The sequence below is a fragment of the Toxoplasma gondii genome, chromosome X, assembly GCF_000006565.2.
Source record: "Toxoplasma gondii ME49 chromosome X, whole genome shotgun sequence".
NCBI classification, from domain to species: Eukaryota; Apicomplexa; class Conoidasida; order Eucoccidiorida; family Sarcocystidae; genus Toxoplasma; species Toxoplasma gondii.
Window position 1 is genome coordinate 2,434,998 of NC_031478.1, and position 21,212 is coordinate 2,456,209.

The window sequence follows — 21,212 nt, forward strand, 5'->3', positions numbered from 1 at the left end:
CGGACAGATAGTGGCAGATCACCGAGTCGGCTTGTTTTTCATTTTCTTCCCAAGAAAATTGTGCGAGAAATCCAGAGAGATGGTTTTTTGCCGCGGCTTTTACGATTCGTGTCTCGTCCTAGCGACAAGACAAGGGTGAGCGTTTCCCCCGTCTCCGTGTCAGTTTCTGGGAAACACTCGCAATGACGATTTCCCTGCCAAACATTTGTGATTTGCAGTGAGCACTTGGCCGAATCGTCGCGCCTTCCCTTCGAAGTCTCTCTGGAAACGTCTCGGCGCAGGTCACGGCCGCGAGCCTGTGCATGCACCTCGAGGCGCTGACCCTTGCCAGGTTCTCCTACGCTTGTTCGTTCCGATTTCTTCCTCTGCCCGTCAACTGAAAAATTCGCTTCTCTCCACTAACACGGAAGAACTCCATCCGCTGAATTCGCTACTACCCTGCGTGGAGATTTACGGAGTCCGCCATGCAGGACAGAGTCACCTTTTGAGAGGCGGCCGCCCTCGTTCTCGTTTTCCGTCTCTCCCTGCCCGAGACTTCTTAGCGTGCGACGAACTCAAACACTCGTCGTTTTCTCTCGCTTTTTAGGGGGGGTGCGAAGGTCCCCGAATTCTCTCTCCCCCCGTTTCGCTGGAAGCCTCTCTCTCGACAATGTCGGAAGGACGCCGAGCTCCTTGCCTTGCAGCGGCGTCGGCGCTGAAGTTTCCGATGCTGCCCGACGCAAGTCCTCTTTCGTGGAAATATTTAGCAGAAGGGGGCGTTCATCTCGTGTTTCGCTACGTCGGTGAGAAGGAAGGTCTCCAAGGAAAAGTCCTCAAACTCAGAAAGCGCCCCAACGCAGTCAAATGGGAACTGGTGCAGGAATTCTGTGCTCTCGTACGTACTCTGTCTGAGAGAAACGAGAGAGAAAACGCAAAGAGTGAAGGCAGGAAGACCCTTTCGGCGAACTCGAAAATCCAAACACACGCTCAAGGTAAAGAATGTGAACAAAGAGAACAGGAGACCTCCGACGCTTCAGGAGCTTCGCGCTCCAACGCGTCTTCCTCTCCTTTCTCTTCTTTCTCTTCTTCTTTCTCTTCTTTTTCTTCGTCGTCGTCGTCTCTCTCTTCTGAGGAGAGTGACTGCTGTCCTGCGTCTCGTTTGTATGGCTTGATTTCTCCTCGTTTTCTTTCAAGACAGTCTCTCTTTGTGCTTCCTCTTCGCTCAGCTGATTCGCTCTTGTCTTGTGCTCGGAGGAAGACGCCGAAACGCGTCCTCGTTTCCGCCCCGCGAGACGGTGACGCAGAAGCCGCGGCTGCAGTACAGACACCCGAGGCTGCTCGGACGCGTTGCTGCACTCTTGGACAGGAAGGCGACGACGCGTCTTCTCCCTGGCTCGAAGAAACCGACGACAGCAGGGCGCTCTGCCCCTGCGTAGTCGAAGACGACTTTGTCGGAGTCCCGCCGGTGATGCAAGCCGCGTTCGCTTCTTTGGAGCGGAGAGAGACGGACGCTTGCCAGCCACCGGAGCGCGCGAGAGAGAGTGGAGAGAAAGTCGGCGACCGCGGGCGGCGCCTGAGCAGTCGCTGTCATTGTTTGACGCATCTGCATGGGGACGCAGAAGCACCGGCGCGAGCAGTTGGAGAGAGAGAGAGGTACCTCGAGGTCTCCTCGTTCCCCGCGCGCTACTTCAGTGTCGAGCTCAAACCCAAGTGTGGACTCTTCGAAGACGATTCGTCAGCAGAAAGTGGAGCCTCTGACGGCGCCTGTGTGCCAGCTCGGAACGAAACGCCCTTGTCTCCCACTGCTCCCCAAAAGAACCTCAGAGGCGTTGACGATCAGGATCCTCGTCCCGACCCTCCAAACGCCTCTCATGGGTGTCTCTCGTCTTCCTCTTCTCTCTCGTCTTCCTCATCGTCGCTGTCTCCGTGCTCCAGCTCGTCTGTTTCGCCTTCGCCTCCGTCTGTCAAAGAAGGCAGAAAGAAGAAGAAGAAGAAGGGAATCGCGTTGCCGAGTCGATTCGCCATGCAGCAATTTCTCAAGCTGTCTCGCGGAGCTATTCCTACACGTTCGCTCTTCGACCCGCCGCATCTGTTCCGGTGTACGTACACCGCGTTTCGTGCGGAGATTGCGCACTTGGCTGTCTCGCCGCAAAACAATTTTGCAGTTTTCCTCGACGGGCAGCCGGTCTCGGCGACCGCCTTGGTGGACTCTGGCTTTCTGCTCCGGTTCAGCGCCGAAGCACACACGAAAAAGAAGCGAGACGACGTGGAAGAGCTGAGGCGCCTCACAAGCGGCGGGTCGCCGGAAGACACGACAGAGGGGAGACAGCAAATTGGCGGAGACCGGAGAGAACACACATGCGAGAAGAAGGCGTTGCATGCGCCGCCCTTCGCGCAAAGCGAACGCGAGACGCAAGTTGACGTCGGAGATCTTCTTGCATGCATTTGGGAGGAAGCGAAAGACTTGTTTTCGAGCATCTTGCTCCTGCAAGCCTTTGCAGCGTCTCAACAGAGACTGGCAAATTCTCTCGCAGCCGCGCTCAAAACAGCAACCGCAGGCATGCACCGTCCTTTCAGGGAAAGGTACCTTTTGACGTCCTTCGAGAGGTATTGCCAGGTATGGCGAAAACTTTGTCGCGCCTTCCTGCTCGTGGACGCAACAGCTGCGATGCCTGTCACTCGTCCTTCGCGGCGATGTCTGTTCTCTTCACACTCCCAATCTCGACACCTCCCGCAAACATGCATGCACATATGCATGCAAGAGGAGACAAAACACGCACATCGATATATATATATATACATAAATATATATATAAATATATCTATGCATGCATGTGCTGATGAAAGGGATGTATGGAGACAGATAGACTAGTTGTATATGAATGCACATTGCGTTGCATATGAATGTGATTTTAGGTATGCGTGAATAGGAATTCTGATTCAAAATGGTACACATGCATATATATATATATACATATATATATATATATATATATGATTGCACGTACAGGGAGTTTCTTGCGTCGACAACCGTGTAGCCTTTCGAAACAGAAAGGTGCGGGGCACAGCCACGGACCCGCAAGGCTCTCAACCGTCTCCAAGTTTTGTTCTGTTTTTCCTCGTCGGTAGACAGGCTTGAGAAGACGAATCTCGCTCGTGTCACCGGATCCCTTCTTCGCGCCTTTGCGTATTTAATATACATCTATACAAGCACATACACAATACATATATCTATATATCTGCATCTATATATCTAGAAATACTCCGGTAGAAAGACAGCTGTGAATACGGTTCGCCACAGTCCTTTGCTGTGACGCCTGCAGGCTGTGACCCAAGGCCTCGCGCTTCTCAAAGATCCGGTCGTCGCCCCGACAGCAGTGTCTTCTTCCTCTGCTGTCTCTTCTTCGCCTTCCTCTTCTTTAGCATCTTCTTCCTCTTCTTCTACCTTTTCTCCTTCGTTTTTGCCTGCTGGTCACCGTGGATTTTCCTCGGCCCACGAGGCGGCGCAGGACCTTCAGATGGCGCACGCCAAAGGCAAGCATCCGAAATGCACTGTCTGAGGTGCATGCAGAAATGCTGAACTCGACCTCGATCTCCTACCGAAGCCGTTTGTACACGCTGATGCAGGGTCTGCTGCTGTCCTGTCCCTGTCCAGTCGTTGTATTAAGGCGCTTTTTCGCTACACCTACACTATATGGATTCTTACAGGTGGAAGGTTTTCTTTGTTCCGCCTTCCTCTCTCCGAAAGACAGTCCAGAACTGCAAAAAACATCGATACTGCATCTGAGTATTTATATATATATATATATATATATATGAGAATTGCGTCGTGCTGATATATATATATATATATATATATATATGGATAGATAGATATGTTTTTCTATTTACATGAGTATATGCAGATGTGTGCAGCTTTGCCGCGGTACTCTCAGATTTATGCGCGTGATCGCGTGTATGTTTACGCACTGTTGAGACTCCCATTTCCGTCTGTGCCATGTTTCTGTCTCCGCGTTTTCCGCCCCCCGTCTTTCTGTCTCGGCGAAAAGCAGGGCGACCTCGCCGCGCGCTCGACTGCCTCGATGTGGACGTGGACGCGTCCGCTGGTGCAGGTTTTCTTGAACGAAGCTCGGGATCTTCTCCCTGTTCGCTTGTGCATGTTTTCTTGAACGAAGCTCGGGATCTTCTCCCTGTTCGCTTGTGCATCTTTGCAGAAGGCCGACGCGTGGTGGCGCGGCTGCGCGGCTTGACGGAGAAAAGTCGGCCAAGGCGACTGGACGCACCTGCTCCCGTTTCCTCCGGAGAGACCAGCGTGCAGATCGCTGAGGGGCGCGAGAGCCCAGAGCCTCCGCGGAGACCTCCAGAAGGCAGCAGCCTTCTTTTCTGCGGTGACAGTGTGTCTTTTTCCGGTAAAGGCGTCTCTGAGGAGCCGAACGCAGTCGACGAAGGCTTTGCATGGCTGACCAGATATCTAGTTGGCCGTGCTTTCATGGACGCGAGCATCATGACGAACATCATCGTCACCGGAACAGGTCTGCTGAACGGGGAGCACAGGGAGAAAACGAAGAACAAGCAAAAGAAGCAGAAGAAACACAAGGCGAAGGGGCAAAAGAAACAAGAGAAGAAGGAGCAGAAGAAGAAAAGAAGAAAGAGGACAAGAAGAGAAAGATGAAGAGAAAAAAGAGGAAGATCGAGAGTGGGGGGAAAACTCCGAGAGCAGAAGGTTCACACTCTTCTGGAGAAAAAGGAGACCAAAAGGCCGCCAGGGCGTCACTCCGAATATAAGACAACTGCAGTGTTTTGGGCATGCCGAGTGTGTTTAGTCTTGAGCTGCTCTCACCAGCAAAAAGTCACTAGTCAAATCAAAGGAGAGAAGAAATAGGCTGAGGAGGCGACAGAGACCGGAGAGAGAGTGGGAGAGAAAGGCGATTCCAGGAATGAGACAGACAGTGAGGCATAGGGCCTGAGAGAGGAAGCTGAAAGAAGCAAGAACCGGAGCGAGAAGGCGCGTATGGACTTTACGGAGACGCAGAGATAAAGCGTGACGCTTGCAGATCCCGCAAAAAAGAGAGTGTCTCGTCATTGCATGTGCGTGTATCTCTGTATTTCAATCTTTTCACGAAAGAGTGTCAGTGATAATTTGCAACTGGTTGAAGCAACTGTTGTCTTGTTTCTCATTTGCATGTAGATCGCGCGGTCGAGGAGATTGCTCGCGCGTCCACTTCATCTGACGCCTCTTCTCTGAGTCGATTCCGTCGTCTAAAAAGACTGCCTTTGCGGATGCAAAAGAGAGAGGTTTCTTCTTCGCTCTCTGCCTGCACTCTTCACGCAAATGGATCTTCACGGATCTGTCGGGGGACTTCAAGCGACGCTCAAGAAGAGGAAGGCAAAGAAATGTCCGAAAGGGGAGGGAACCGAGCAAAACAACGAACGGGAAACGGACAGCAGAACGGGGAAGGACAGGCAGAGGGGAGAGAAAATAAAAACGAGGAGGAACCGAGACATGGAGAGGAAAACGAACGTGGAGAAGCTGAGGAATTCCAGCGGGATACACACTGTGGAGTCCGATCTTCCGGGGCAGAGGGAAACAGAGACAGACGATGGAAGTCTTCTCACATGGTGGAGCGGCAGAGCGACCGTGAAAGTGAGATACCTGCAGTCTTTTACCGGTTGTCTCTGGTTGACCTCGATTTCAAATCCGACGAACGCATCGAGATGTGAGGACAGTGGGGACCTCTGAAGAATGGCTGAGCGTGCACTCTTAAATTTAAAGATGCGGCAGATTTTGTCAACGGACAGGACCTGTCAGGCCGCGTCTGATGTTCTTCTGCTCACGGTGAAATCCCCTACCCACAGCGGGATGTATGTAGATAGAGCTACATATGTATGATTAATTCTACTCTTTCAGAGACGGGAACATGTGGTGATATTCGCACATTTGTGTAGGGTTTTACCTGTCATCGTTTTACATGTGTCTCTCAATTTGTTCTCTCCCTGGGTCCTTGTGTATCCGCGGGAGACAGTGCATCGAAGGTAGAACGTGGCCGACGCATTTTTGCTCATCCTTTCTCACTCCATCTGTCTCACGTACTCTTGTTCAATAGCTTCGGATGCTCTCTCTCGTTTTTTTGCCAGGCGTTCCTTCCTCTTTGTGTTGTCGTGGGGAAGTTCTCGTCCCGTTACTTTGACTGCGTTCGCCGGCGTTTCTTCGCTTCTCTCTTTTCCTCTTCTCGTCCGTTCATTGTCCCTGCTGCTCTACTCTACAGAGTATCATCTGGCGCTGCATAAGCTCAGTGAGAGGGCCGTTTTCTTCGGATCCATTGGTAGTCCATTTCCGTCTCTCGAGTTCCGTATCCGTTTTTCTCCAGATGGCACCGAGACTTTGAAGGAATCAAACGCGCCTACCGGGCTGCGAGCGCCGGTTCGTTAGAACAGACCGGAGTTTCCAAGCTTACCTGAAGGAGGAAGCCAGTTTAGTCGGAACTGCATGCGCGCGAATTTCTAGGCTAGGTAAGCCTCTGTCTTTTGCGCTTCTCTAAAGGACACGAACAGCTGTAGTGTCACGGCCCTGCTGCTTAGAAGTATCGTTTCTGTCTCAGGCAGTCGTTTTTCTGCGGCGTGCTCCGTGGCTTTCCTGGTCACCGCTTTGCGACCCAATCGGCGTCCCGTGTCCGCGCTGTTCTACTGGAATATGCGTCCATCGTGCCCAATCCGGTTTCCTCTGTGATTATCCCTCTAGGCCCCGTCGACGGGATTCGAGTTTTTCAGCTGGAAGACGCCAACACATGGGCGTGAGTGACTGACCCGAAAACGTCACGCCACTTAACGAGCAGAATGTCTTCGGCGTGTGAGTTTTCTCCGTCGAAGAGTTTGTTTTGTCAGTGGACGGGTCTACAGAAGTGTCGTTGGCGTGGTGGACAGCAGAAAGTGAGACACGCGTTTACTGAGCTCTGACAAAATATGTAGGATCAGCCGCAAACGTGTATCGATAAAAAACATGCCAATGGAAGGCGTCGCGTAGACTCTACGTGTGAACCGCCAAGACTGTCAGGGGTAAAAGGAACGCCTTTGTGAAGGTTCTTCTCAAACAGTGGAGCCGCGAGAGACATGAAGTGCCCGCTGTGTTCTCAGTACTCATTTTGATCTTATGAGAGGGCGTTTTGGGCGGGATATTAAACAGAAACCTCTGCGTTGCTGCTACAAACGTAACGGGTAGGTCTTAACAGGCGACACGGTCACAAAACGACGACGAACAGTGGTCAGAGGTCGGCATCTGGAGGCTAAGTTTGCCAAAGGTGTGCTTCGTCAACGGCTTGCAAAGTGGAGTTCTAAATAGAACTCGTGGAGTCAGTGGACGCGTCTCGAAGGTTGGGAGAACCGTCGTTCACCGATGGGACGTGTCTACCCAGTTCCACGCCACGGCTGGACCGCCGCCGCCGAGAGAGTCCAGGGTAGCCACGAGAACTTGGGGAGTGATAAATCCTTGCGAAAGAATGAATACCGTTGCGCTAACTCCAAAGAGTCCGAACGTAATGGCCACTGGACCGACAACTCTTTGGTGCAATGTGCACGCGCGACCCGTGAAGAGAATGCCTGCCACACACAGTGGTGATCTTGCAGACTGCTGGTGTCGGTAGTACCGACTATTCAAATATTCTACAGGCGACAGACGGCATTTTTCAGAACTAGAGTGTAACGTGCGGATATCCGCACTGCTTTGATGTAATGTAGATACAAGATTGGAAATAGTTTTCTTCGCTGCAGAATCTGCGAACTCCACGTTTTACTCGGTTTTCGAGGGCTGATGACGATCTGGTTCACCACGGACAGATGACCGCCCAGCGTACACGTCTCTGCTACCGGGTGCGGCGGCACTTGGTTTACATTCAGAGCCGCGCCCATTCGCTTACCTCCGTTAAGATCTGTCCAGCAAACGTAGGTGACATACAGACCAATACAGAAGGAGAAAAGGGCAGCGACGACGCCGATGATAGCACTACCGATGACAAGAGGGTATGAGAAACCTGCAGCAACGGCCATGTGGAGAGTGCACATCCAGAGACGACAGAGTAAACGCCCTCTTTCTGCAGCGCTTTTCGTATATAACGGTGAGGAAACGGGAAATTGCGTACACACGAGAGTCGTCAGGATGATCCAACAAGGACGAGTGGCACTTCAACCATGGTTAGAAACGGTCCACTCACGTACCTATCGAGACGATTTGGACCCTCGAAACTAGATGGTGCAACTGGAAAGACGGGACACTCTCTAGCTTTTCTGCACAGAGAGGATTCGTCTCGGTTCCACTCGTGCTGTAAAACTCACGATCAGCCACCGGTTCTGCTGGTTTTTTTTTCACGCTTGCGTTGTCCAGTGGAGCTTCCATGGTGCGCTGTTGGCAGCACGACCAGAAGAGGCGACTTTGTTGAGTCTGCAAACAGTAGAAAAGGGCGCCCTTCAAACAAATATAACAATGGAGCCTCAAGAAAGACAAGGTCGCGTTTTTTTGTTAAAATGTACGCACCGCGGCGTTGCCTGCTCCTTTCTGAGGTCACGCCTGCGGTGGGTTCATTCGTCGTATCACTGCTGTGGATGCGTGACAAACCAAGAGTTACCGTTTGCATCCCGGGCGCAACGTGAAAATCTGTCACAGTTTGACAACGGAAAAGAGGAAGTCTGCCCACATAGATTTGTTTAAGAGTCCTGTTTATTTCGGGACCAGGGAAGCAAATAACTGACAAGAGAAGAGGCCGCACCGACAGCAGACGCTTCGTAAACTGGTGAATCACTGACAACACGAGAGACCTCGTGTCCAGCGACAACACACACAGCGTAAGCAGATGCTTTTGTTCTTTGATATGGTCGAAAGGGCAACCCTCTTTTTCACGCTACCACAACCGTGCAGTTGAAGCAGCTCCCGAGTTACAGCCTTGGTGACGTGTGCCCGTTGTTGGTTGACACCAGTGGAAAGGCCGTCAGCAACACGAAATCAATCTTCTAACAGGAGCTGGTGCTGAAGCTGCCGCCATCAGGTTCACAACCAGCCTACAACCGTCAGCATTATCGAGAGCAAATATATTCAGAGCGTCGGTTCTGCGCCAAACGCCCCCCCCCTCCCTGACTCAGTGCGTGCTCGATACTGCAAGCATGGTTCTAGCTTGCTTGAAACTACGAAAAACGAACCTCTGTGGAGACATGCGATAATTGCAGAAGTCAACCTACATAGACACGACGTCGGGATATCACTGGAAAGCGCTGTATGAGCACAATAGCTTCGCTTCGCCTGCAACCTCGCGCAGTACAGGTTACATAAGAAACGTCGTGTGCCTTCAGTTTCCAGTTACCGATACCTCTCTTATTCGCCAGTTGCCCTCGATCAGCCTTCAGAGCAATCTTCTACAGAAAAAGGCGACACTCTCAATTCCCTTGCTGTGCTACCCCACACAGAACGTTGTCGCACGACGTCACCACGCTAAAGTTCTGCAACAATGATCCATTGATGGCACGAAAAAAAATCCAGCACATTGTCTGTATTTACTGGCTTCCATGCTTCTGTTCGCAGAAATCCGACCACACTGTACAAAAGCATCAACGATACACGGAGCACGGAAGAACACTCCTACGGCGTTAAACGATTCGCAAGAGTTCGCACCCACGCCAACAAATTCACCCAAGCTGGAACAAACATGGGTGACAAATTGTTTGTGCCCGGCACAACGACACTGTCAATGACTTCTCGTGACACCCGAAATCTCCTTCGGAAAGGCGTTATAGGAGTTACAAAAATACAATGCCAGCATATCAAACAGCCCCTCTCCCGGAATTTCTGTACGACCCCTTCGAACCCCTGCCTGTCATGCGGGAACCCCGCGAATTTTATCTGATTACAAAACAGGTTTCACCAAAATACAGCAAAGGAGTCGCACAACAAACCATGGAACACTGAAACCGGCGAGCATTGCGAGAGGACAATCGCCAGCGCCTTGCGGACGACTTTTTGTGCCGAAACTGAAGCAGGGAGACCCATTATCCCATTAGAGACGACAGTAGAACGCAGTCACAACGGCGATTTGGGGAACGGCCTACTATGCGAAACATGATACTTGTATTCTAATCAGGTATAAAAACGTGGAACAGGCGCGTGAAGTTTTATTCTAGAGTTTCGAAGGTATAGCTAAGCCCTCAGCGTAACAACGTTTGCTGACGCTCACCTGTGTAAAGCTGCGTCGCATCTGCGTGCCCATGGGGTAACACGCAACTGCTGCTACCAGGAAAGTGTCGCTACTGTGAAATCGCTGCTTGTTTACCTGCTTTCCCCCTGCTGACATTTGTTTCAGACAGGAGAGAGAGAGAGGTGTCCACTGGGATGGACGCGCAGCGTTCAAGTCGATTCCAGCAGGTCAAAGCATCGATCATTCAACTCGTCTATTGGTGCCTACTGAATGCTACCATGGTGCTTCCGATATTTTGTGTAGTTGTATGTATGGTAATCGCCAATAATGTCGCCGGAATGGACGCAGGCGACAAGATCCGGCCTTCTGGAGAAGGGGCCGGGAATAAAGTCACTCACTCGCAAAGCGAACCCCATTTTGGCGGGCCGCATGCCATTGAGGCACCACTACAGGCCGCGAGAAGAGATGACAGAAAGACATCGAATGAGGAGATACACAAACAATCAGCGAGTGATGACACAACCCATTTGGAACTTGTCCGCCTTCGAACAGAAAAGAAGAAGCAACCGGGGGGCGTCACGCCATGGCTAAGACGACGCTGGATTTATGCCGCCGGTGTTGCTACGGCTGTGCTACTGGGAGCTTACGGATTCCGACAATTTCGTGAGCGGCGGCAGCGACGCGACCAGGAGGCCAGAACTCTTGCAATGGCTGCAAGATACTTGCAGGGCCGCGCGGAAGCATCGAGGAGGATTGAGAGAGAACTTCAGAAGAAGGAACGAGATGCTAGTTGGTTTCTTCCGAATGCTAGGAACGCCGAGATCGTCTCCAAGGGCACGCCACGACACGAGAAAGAGAAGGCAGACAAGCAAGCATTAGAACGGATTGTCGAAATGTTAGAGACCCAGCGAATGAGAGTTGCTAAAAGCGAAGAGGAATTACGTGCTGCACGCAGTCTCCTCATCAGGGAAAATCCTCAACTAGCCACAATTTCTTTGACCGAACAGGAAGAAGCAGACGCCGCCGAACGTGGACGAGTGACTGAAGCAAGAGGTTTCTTGAATTATTACCTTCCAGAGACCGAGAAGTTGGAAGACGATTTAGTACCTGAAATGCGTGAGTTCGCGGGTGCAGCGTTGCAAGCACCGAGGGGCACGTCTGAACGACGCGAGTTTTTAAAGAAGGCATTGAGTACTGCTAAGGAGAGGACATCTAGAAGGGTGTGGATTTACGTTTCGGGAGTAGCCAATGACCTACCGACAACTGTGGGTGTACAGGCCTCTCGTTTAGAAGAGCGCCTTGGGACGAGTCAGGAACTTCAACCGGAGTACGTCGCTGTGGCCGAACGGAAATTAGACCAGCTGAGCGAGCCGGAAATTTCACACTCAGATACTCAATAAGACAGACGTTGAAGCCTGTTGTTTGCGGTCGTTTTCACATGTACCATAAAGAGTCAACATAAGGCATGTGCTATCCCTTGTCGTTTTTGGTGCCAATCTTTGAACGTTGGTGTATTTCCTCGAAATATCTCTTTGAGTCTTCAAAGGAAGCAGTCGCTGGTGAAAGGGCGTGGGTAGGGGAATTACAAAAAACCTTCCTCGTCTCGTGGGAGAGGTGTAATGCATATTTTCCAAGGCAAACAGTGATTCGCAGTTTCAAGGATTCACTTAAGAGTATGCGAATGCTACTGCTGGCATTCATTCGTCCCTGGAAGGAAATCTATGGGGTCGACCGGATGTGACTTGCCTCTTCAGAGCCTACGACAACGTACGTCAACGTCTTCAGATGAAAAGGCTCGCTTCCAGCATGACAACTCTTGTATATTGGAAATTATTCTTTGTAGACACTCGTAGGTTTCATGCTGCACATCTTGTCCACGCGTAGTACCGCCATATGCTACTCAGATGACGCAGCTCTCCTCCTTCAGCCTGTATCTGTTTTGTGAATAAGGAACGCTACTTGCCTATGATAAATGTATCTTGCAACACGCTCTGTGTCTCGCATACCAATTTGGGTTTGTAGAGGTAACTCATTCAGCAGACGAAACTCTCTTGATTTATCCTCGACTGCTAGGTATTCACACTGAACGCTCATTCATCTCGCCGTTCAATGCCATTGAACCGTTGCCTTCGATAAGCACATCACACCAACAACAGCATGTACTGGCCGTGCAACTCACGCACTGACTGACGGGTTCGAAGGTCAAGGTATGAGTGACCCTACGGGCACAGGAACGCAGTGGTCAATACGAGTGTTCATAGCTCTAATGCTTTCCCAGTCCGTCTTTGTCTGTTACTTCGTGTCTCTATACACAGCAAAGGCCTCGTCAGTGGACAGTGGCAGGGGTACCGCCACCCTTTGTACGCTGATGGCAAACGTTAAAGTGGCTTCACCACAAAATTGGCACCAGACTGGATTTGTGTTTCATAGAAACGGGCCCTCTTCGTCTCAACGCTGATTCAGACGTTTGGCAACAACTCATCCGTTAACGCGGCTTGCAGTTCGTCAGCTCGTTTCGCTCGAGGCGTCCTGACAAATCGCGTGGTTCTCTCTGGCCTTCCCGACGACTTCCTCCCCATGAAAGCAAAATTCGTCAAGTTAAAAAGAGATTTCTGTACATACTGAATGAAGTAGACTTTCTTGTGAGAACAGGGAACAAGACTGTGCGAGATAAGAAATTTCATCAAGGCTTCTTATTCAGCGTGAACAGAATCCCGGATCATGCATATGGAAATGTCTTCTAACGCACAGTCCACTGCATGTCGTACTCGTCGAATCCTAGAGTTGTGGCGGTGTCTCGCGGCCAGCTGCGGGTCGCAGCTGCTGCTAGCCAGCAACAACAGAATTGGTGTTTTGTTGATATTGCGACAAAAGGAGCACAGTATTGGGTGGCTTGAGCAGGGGTTTTTTATTATGGACTTCCCGCGTCCTTTTGTTGGTTTAAATCTGAAGATGGACATTGTTTTGGAGTAGTCAATGCTTGAGGCGGAGTATTGCCTACGGCGGCTGAGTTCGTGTCCGGAGAAGATTACCATGTGGCAGGCGGTCGCCTCACTCAGGTGTAACCCGCTTTTGAGCTTCGATTACAGATCGTCGATCCACATATTCGTTTAGCGGTTATGAGCACCATCTCCCTCTCCCAAGGCAATTGTTAATATGAGGACCCAGTGGCAGCTGCTGGCCTTCATGTGGATATGCGGCGTCCACAGTTGTGCTGGTTCCCCACCCCACCGAGGTTCGTCCTGAGGCCTCAGCGTGTCTCTTTTTGTAATCGCCCAGGTGAACAGCGCGTCTGACCGATTTACTCGGTAGTATCGGAGGATACGCGCCGGAGAGAGAACGCCACCCAGCAGCTGACAATTTGTGTTGTGACAGAAATGGCTAGTACGGCACCTTCGCCCTGTTCAAAATCCTTAGCGGAAGACGGGTCTGTCAAATGGCTTGTCTGCGCGTCTCGTGTCATTGCTGGTCACCTACAGGTACAGGTTTCGTAACTTTCAACTCGTCAGAGATTCTCTTGGGGAAAGATGTCGGTCGCCGGTGGCTGCCGCGTGCGCAGCAGGAATATCTGTCGCCTCCGCATGCGGTTGCGTTCGTGCAAGTGACAGAAGAGAGAAGGGTAAGTTGCACGAGCCACACTAGTTCTTCTCGCGAAGATCTGTGCGAACCACAGTTGCTCTCATGAGTTTCATACTTGTAATATCTGTCCTGCCAGGGGAGGATTGGGAATCTCCTACAAAGAGCGGCGGATTTCATTACAAGAAGGAATCTCGTGACGGAAGAGGAAACACAGGCAGCCATTGATGAACATGTCAGGACGAAGGACGGATTGAATTTAGGTAAGGTCACTTGTGTGTTCGGGGAAGAAACAGAGGTCAGGCTCCTCATGAGGTCGCAGAAATCACAGTTGCCATCGGGTGTCGCTTATGATGCAGGCATCCTCAGCTGCACCTCGTATCCTAGCGAGAGAACTCGCAAGAAAGTGGATCGGTTCTGCAATGAGTTTCCCCGCGGAAGCCAGCTCATCAGCCTCTGCCATAGGCTTGAGCATTGGCTTCTTCAAAAGTTAGACCACCTGAAGACCAGTTGCAAGAGCGGCGTTGCAGGTGAGGGCTCTTGTCCCCGCGGGAGGTAGTTTCACTTGTTTGGCGCACTTTCCGCCGATGTTCCTGTGCTCAAGCAGCACTTGCACTCGCCATCGTGGAGAGGCCCGTAGAAGGCAATTCCAGGAAGGAAGGAAGAAGCAAAAGAAGAGCTAAGTGACCGTGAAAGCGGTAACCGGGGAGAGGCGAATGAAGGTAGAAAAATTGAGTGAGGGAATACGGAAGGTGAAGGCGAAGCATAAAAGCAGAAGACAGTATAAATACTCTTTATACGCAACATTTCGTGCCTGTTCGGACGCGTGTGTACTGTTGAAGAATGCCTGCAGCAACTGCGCTTACCCTTGACGCAGACGGCCTTGGTAGGCCTCTACAGTGACGAGGGTGAGCACATTTCATTGCCGCAGTTTGAAACGCGCATTGCGATGGCCAATAGCGTAGCCTGCAGTAGGTGCGAGTTGTGCCTCCGAAGTGCCTCACGCGGTGCTGGGTGGCTGCAGTTTTGACAAGATAACGGACGCCATGATTGTGCACATTCTGCTTCAAAACGTTCAGGCGGTACTCATCTAATGTGGAGATCCGTGTCGTGGTTGTGGTTGCGTTTTTGACAGGTGATGATGAGTTGTACAAACTCCGTCGCCCTGACCTGCCACAGGTAGATCTCTCTGTTCTGTACAGTGGTGAAGACGCTGTTTCTCCTCTCTTTAAGGAGACGGTCGGGGCATCTTTCAGCGTGTCCGTCTACGGCCAAGAGAGGGTCGAGGGCATTGTCAGCGCCAAACAGGTGTCGGCTCTGCCGCCAGAACGGCGACACCGACTGTTGCTGGTGAGATATGAACGGCCGATTTTTGAACCGTACGTAGCTGCGAAAGGTACTTGTAATGTTAAGAAACGAACCATAGTGATTGTGTAGAGATTTTTATGGCATGCCAGTCAGACTACATGGAAACAGCGATTCAGTCTTTCCGTTCCCGTGTTTGTTGCTCTCTGTACATTGGTCGGACAGAGCCTTCTTGCCTATTTTCTACTCGATTTGCGAAGCATTCCACTAGTTGATCCAATGCTGATCACCCTTCTACTACGGTTAACCACGAGCGGTTGCGGCAGAACGGAAAAGCGGAAAGTCGAAGTCGAAGCAAGAGGCAGGAAAAGACCTATCAAAGTGAAGGGAAAGCGCGTAATGCTCGTCGCCTGGTCCGAGCTTATCAAGCACATGGTCGGAATCGGAGACTGTTCATCCTTCTCTTCGGCCCCTAACTGCGTCCTTTTAACGACCTTTCTGCATTGGCAGCAGCAGGTGACTGAGCAACTGAATAAGGTATCTGTCGGGCAAGGCGACGAAAGAGAGGCTGACCCTAAAGGTGACACGAATGCTGCCGAACACACCCAGGCCGATGAAAAACTCCATAAACTGGCGGCCAAAGTCCTACGGCGCGTTGAACGCACACTCCTTCTCGGTGAGTTGGGAATCTACCCGGGCAGCTGCCACTGTTGTGCTGAGTGTCCTGAAGCAAAGAAGGTAGCTCCTTTGTGAGTACATATGTTCTGTTACCTCCGAACGCAATCTCGTCTTTTCTTTTAAGCGACGGTTTGATTCAGAAACCTCTGTCAATTCTTGACGCCACGCTGAAGGCATGTGGGAGTGGTAACCAGTTGCTCATCAGCTGTGTTTGTGTCCTCACGCAGTGAACTCAATGATGCAGATAAAGTTCAAGTGGCTCATTAACTTCCTTGGGAATCACAAGTCGTCGCGGAATCTGCTCCTGAAAGTGGCTAAAAAGCTGGCCAATAAAACCTTCGGATTGAGTACAGTGTCAAGGAAAGCTGAAAAGGATGCGAAGAAGCTTGCGATGCCTCTTGCAGCCCGATATGGTATCGTTCTGTTCTACAAGGTGCAAAAGGAGGGCGAAGTTCTTGTTTCAACAGGGAAACAAGGTTTGGGAAAACTGGTGGGTCAGCTGGTCCGCACGACATTGAAGCAAATGTGGGGATTAGACACAGACATCAAAGCCAAGAAGCGCAACGGACAGTCACTGATACAGAAAGCATCAAAGGCGTCTACAGTCGTCAGCTTTAGGAAGATGTTGCAGGCCGCTGGAAAACCCGTAGGAGTGAGGTGGATCCCTCGTCATTCACTGCACTTCCCTTGCGACAGCCGATTTGTAAGACAGATGAAGGCTTATATCTTTCCAGGGAATTTTTCACACTGTGACGAAGCCCACATATCTCTCATTCAAACTGGAACAGGAGGCTTGTCAAAGAAGTTAGTTACCGGAGGAGCTGGACTCGTCGCTATAATCTTTGGGATTTCCGGTGTGGTGTCTGGAGGGATATCCATGATATTCCCTGCCTTATTTATTATTGGGGGTCTCTGCCTCTGTCTTTACAGTGTCATTTCCTCGCTGCAGGACCTCGGCATAGTGCCTCGTCTCGGTGACCACCAGTCGGCGGGAACAGAGGACCATGAACCCTTAGAGGAGGGAGATGAGTCTCCCGATGAGGAATTAATCGGATGATTGGAATTGTTGATAGGTGTAAGATTGAATCTGTGCGTTAAGTCCTCAAAGGACAGAATGTCTTTTTCCGAATGATGAAAGGCACGCTTCATGATCTGGATGGAATAATTCGTACGGACAACTTGCAGGACTGTGACCGGCAATGTCTTCATCCAGCATGATCTGATGCCTCGTGAAAACAATGGATTTTTTAGGTCGTGTTTGATGGGGTTTTCAGTTCTAAGAAGCCTTAAGAGAACTGTTGACGGCCGCGAACATGACCAGCGCCATTTGGGGGGTCGTAGTGTTTTCGTAGCTCCCGTCCAGCATGAAATCCCGATTAATTTACGATGTGTACATGCACAATCCCCGACGGAAGATCAGGACGGCGTGCCTGTTAAAACTGGAGTCGTTTTTGTATGTTTCTGAGCCTGACCTTCCGTCCGAATTAAACACGCCTTGGGGCAGGTGCAGAGCCGTTTGTGCCCCTTCACTGTCTCCGGCCTATTGTCACGACAATCGAGCGCCAGGTGTTCGCCATTCTGGAACACTTATGGCCCTCCATGCATATATGCGATGATCTTGTTATTTGTCTCTCTACGGCCTGACTTGACGCTGAGTCCCAAAACTCGTATGAGTTTACTACAGCACCCTCTAGCCACGCGTGGCTTTCTCGTTGGTAGGCCGTCAGAGGTCAGTAGTTCTGTTAGCATTGCAGGTTTATGTTTGCTTCTACCTCAGTTTTGTGAATGCCTTCAACGTACTGCTACTTAATGCATTGACCTGCCTGTTTCACAGTGAAACGCCATGTGGGTTGGCACCACCACATGTTTGAGGCTTAGAACAGCGCGTGAAGTGTACATCTACAATGTGCAACAAAAAGCGCCCGCCTGACTTCTACTTGCCTGAATTTTGAAATTTCGTTCTTAAGTGGAGGCTTCAGAACACACGGTAATCATTTGCCTGCTACTTCTGGCTACTGCGCTATTATAGCTCATCGTTTCTGCCATTCAGAGCTGTCTTCTGAGTCGGCTTTAAGCACACCATTCAGCCCGCTTCATCCATTATATGTTATGCTTGTTCTGTCCAGAACTATCCCTACATACTTTTGTTTTTTCTAAACTGTGTGCCTAGAATGAACCGAACGTATTGGCACGGCTTCGGCGAGACACGTCGATACTTTGCAGAAACGAAGAAGAGGGAGAACCGGACAATCTGCAGAGAAGCAAGATCGTATCAGCTTACTGTAATTTCACTTTACCCGCGGCAGCGCCTTCACAAGTGAACGTGGTCGTTGGCATCCATCTGAACCTTCGACTGGATTCGCTCCAAAAGGATTTCAAATTCTAAGGTGGACTTCATACAACACAGGTCTAAGGAGACAACAGGCTTCTCGAGTACACTGTGCGTTTTTCTCGTCTCTAGGATTGAGAGTTTTTGCAATCGCTGTACGCGTTGAACAGTCAAGGTTCCGCATGATCGGAATGCATGCTGCAATTTGCAAACGCGACTTGCATATGCGAAGGAAATTCCTGTCGCATTAAGCAGTGTTCTGGGTCACTGCATTCATGCGACCAGGTGCCGTTGCAAAACCAGACGTATTTACAGAAATGTGAGCCTCAGAATGTGGCACCGGTCGTCAAGGTCGCGTTGTGGAAAAGCTACCTCCACGTGAGGCATGAAGCTCACTTGAACTACATACTGGGTTTTGGCTAAAGCTTCGCCGGACCAAGCCAGAAAAGGCACATCTCATTAACTTACACGGTGACTGGAGCGTAGGAACCTGATAAACACTTTGAAACGAGAGTGAACTCGCCTCAGTTGCCGTTCTTTTATTTTCACAAGTCACCATTTGAAGGCACAGTACACTCAGTTGAGTCGGACTACGCCGTCAACAATGTCCTCAATGTTCTGTGTAAATCGTCAGTTGCAACCTGCCAGTGTGACCGCTTCGTGTACCCTGGTGTAGAGATTGTATGCCAAAAGGCACACGGTCATGCACACGTGATGGAGAATTTGTTACTCGTTCACTTCAGTTAGATGACTGGCGCCTGGCGAAGGGAAGCAGCGAAGGTTCCCGGTTGGCTGTTCACGTGGTCTGCTTCCGAAGAGGCCATTGTTTGCATACGACTGAGGTGAGGCTGCTGGGGCGGAGTGCCACACTCAAGAAGTTCCTCGTTTTCCTTCAGTGGGTCTAAGTCAAATGGTTCGTCCTGGGCTGAGCCTGAAGCTCCTTCGGACTTGCAATCTGCTGTCGATCTTAGTGGAGGTGACAGCGTGTCCCGGTTTTTAGAGTCGTCGGAAGGCTGTTGCGTTCGTTCTCCCTCTGCTGGCTGAATTTGGTAGTCTAACGTTTCGTTTTTTTCCTCAAAACTCGAGTCACCAAACTGGACATCCATTCCAACATTGGGAACGAGGAAGAATGTCAGCGCCAGAGGCAGCAAGGGGAAAATTCCAGATGCTATGATGACAGCAAGGCCAAGGTTGTCAAAATTGCAGCTGCTTTGCTCGTCGTTCATCGTTTTTATGCCCAACAGGTACACCGAAAGGAAGTTGCCCATATACTTGGCCAGCGAACTTCCAAAGTTGTTGACGCCAGCGACGACGGCGTACATAGTACTTTCGACCTGTCGTGGACACAGGCGGGAAATCAGGACACACGAAGGCATGAACGCCCACATGCTAATCACCTCTTCAATAATTGCGGCACTGCAGAAATACCAGACTTTGTCTGGGATTCCCAGATAATCGATATTCCATCGATATATCATGGTAACATCGAAAATTGAAGTGAGACAGGTCAGAAGGGACGTAATCCAGAAGGCCTTGCGAAAAGTCCATTTGCTGACGAATCTTTGAAAGAGCATAACGCCAAGGAATCCGAAGATAGCTTGTAGAATCGACGTCAAGGTCAACAGAAATGTCCAGCTGAAGTTCGGTCCACGCTCGACACAGTCCGGACCGCTTCGCAGCCAATAGGTCACCTGAGACCCGATATTCGGTAGCAAAAAGCGACTTAGGAATAGGTAGAGTATCGGCTTGAACAACGTCATGGGGAGCGTAAACCACAGCATCCCCACCATAGAAATTCCTGCGAAAAGCGCGTAACTGAAGCCGATAATCTGCTGGTCGTCATTAAAAAGGCCTGCAACGACAGACCCCACTGCTAATAAACTCAAAACGATTGCGCACATGAAGAGCCTCCTGTGTTGCCGAAACTTTTCACCCTGTACGCATCAAATACACGGGTAGAGCCAGTCCGAATAAGGGCACCAGTACTGGCATTTCGTTTCGCGTTGAAGGCTGCGGTACGTGGACACATGCACTTCACGAAATTTCCGAGGGCGTGCATAATGCGTCCGCGCCCACTTCGTTTCGCGCTTGTATGGAAACATACCTCCTCTTATTCGTGACACACATTCTTATTGTGTGAGAAATATAGCGTTGCGAAGAAGAAACAAACAGACGTTGGCTTCTGTCAATTTATAGCGGATGTAGAGCTGTTCTAGGTTATTTTAAAAGGCACACGAATCACTGAAACGAATACTCCTGTTCACTCAACACTATAGCCTGCAGCTGCAGGCTTGTTTCCCTGCGATCGCTACTGAACAGCGACCCAAAGGAACATGGGCTGGCGCGAGATGCTAGTGTGTCCACAGCAGTGGCAGTCAAATGCTCAATGCCTCAAAGCTGTGTCGATATTCCGCTAAAGCAAACGCTCTTCGAAATACAAAAAAAGTCCAGTCGACGCAACCACGATATGCCGGAAAATTCCTTAGATCTACTCTTTCTTTTAGAGTGCGGCTACGCTTAAAACCATCCTTCTTTGCACCATCGCTCAGTACTATAGGCAACTCTTTACACTTTCGTTTTCAGAAATTGAACTCCACCGACTGCGTGCATGTAACTGTAGGTAAAACGCATTCAGAGGTGCGAAAAAATCGGCAAATCTAGCGTTCACAAATGGGAAAACTTACCATGACGCGAGAGCCAACTGGGACATACTGCTCTCGAAGCAAGCCGCCATGTTCTTTCCACTTTTTGAATGGCCACGGCCAGACAGTGACAAAGAGTTGCTGGGTAGTGAGGAAGAGAAAAGGTATGAGGACGACTCGAAAGGAAACATAATCGATGATTGGTCCGACCCACACTGCCGCCAGTAGGCTTCCCAGGCAGGAGCATAGCCAGACAAAGGACGTTAAGGCAGCGCCCGTCTGGGGCTTTTCTGCCATTTGGCGCGTATAAGCGCCCTCGCACAGAAGGTCGTTGAACGAAGCTTGTGTCATAATCAAAAAGAACGCCAAGACTGCCATATAAAAGACAATGTCTCCCGCAGAAGCGTATATAAGTATCGCTCCGGTTACACCGAGCAGTGAAGATGCGATCATGAAAGGGCGCTTGTGGTAGCCAGACGGAGCAAATACATCGCTCAGTGTCCCCAGGAACCCCTTCAAACACCAAGGGAT

At 50.5% G+C, this 21,212-nt stretch overlaps 5 protein-coding genes across 5 annotated transcripts; 3 read left to right on the top strand and 2 right to left on the bottom strand.

The window, feature by feature from the left end:
- Window positions 1–384: 384 nt before the first annotated feature.
- Window positions 385–6,542, top strand: TGME49_225190 (hypothetical protein). Its single transcript, XM_018780091.1, has 6 exons — window positions 385–971; window positions 1,206–2,596; window positions 3,303–3,513; window positions 4,194–4,511; window positions 5,168–5,623; window positions 6,348–6,542. The coding sequence occupies exons 1-6, from the start codon at window positions 650–652 to the stop codon at window positions 6,407–6,409; spliced, it is 2,760 nt and encodes a 919-aa protein (XP_018635985.1). The 5' UTR covers window positions 385–649; the 3' UTR covers window positions 6,410–6,542.
- Window positions 6,543–6,784: 242 nt separating this feature from the next.
- On the bottom strand, window positions 6,785–8,744 carry TGME49_225170 (hypothetical protein). The gene is made up of 3 exons (XM_018780090.1): window positions 8,305–8,744; window positions 7,890–8,003; window positions 6,785–7,572 (listed from the first exon to the last, which is right to left on the bottom strand). Exons 1-3 carry the CDS (start codon window positions 8,363–8,365, stop codon window positions 7,364–7,366), a joined length of 384 nt encoding a protein of 127 aa, XP_018635984.1. The 5' UTR covers window positions 8,366–8,744; the 3' UTR covers window positions 6,785–7,363.
- A 692-nt stretch (window positions 8,745–9,436) lies between these two features.
- TGME49_225160 (hypothetical protein) lies at window positions 9,437–11,918 on the top strand. Its single transcript, XM_002366148.2, has one exon. The coding sequence runs from the start codon at window positions 10,346–10,348 to the stop codon at window positions 11,549–11,551; it is 1,206 nt and encodes a 401-aa protein (XP_002366189.1). The 5' UTR covers window positions 9,437–10,345; the 3' UTR covers window positions 11,552–11,918.
- Window positions 11,919–12,992: 1,074 nt separating this feature from the next.
- TGME49_225150 (hypothetical protein) lies at window positions 12,993–18,534 on the top strand. The gene is made up of 8 exons (XM_002366147.2): window positions 12,993–13,386; window positions 13,631–13,770; window positions 13,867–13,990; window positions 14,087–14,257; window positions 14,570–14,635; window positions 14,863–15,077; window positions 15,258–15,708; window positions 15,938–18,534. Exons 1-8 carry the CDS (start codon window positions 13,308–13,310, stop codon window positions 16,765–16,767), a joined length of 2,076 nt encoding a protein of 691 aa, XP_002366188.1. The 5' UTR covers window positions 12,993–13,307; the 3' UTR covers window positions 16,768–18,534.
- A 248-nt stretch (window positions 18,535–18,782) lies between these two features.
- On the bottom strand, window positions 18,783–21,059 carry TGME49_225140 (BT1 family protein; the record flags this gene model as incomplete). The annotated part of the gene is made up of 2 exons (XM_002366146.1): window positions 18,783–19,973; window positions 20,724–21,059. The coding sequence occupies 2 exons, from the start codon at window positions 21,057–21,059 to the stop codon at window positions 18,783–18,785; spliced, it is 1,527 nt and encodes a 508-aa protein (XP_002366187.1).
- Between the last annotated feature and the right edge of the window lie 153 nt (window positions 21,060–21,212).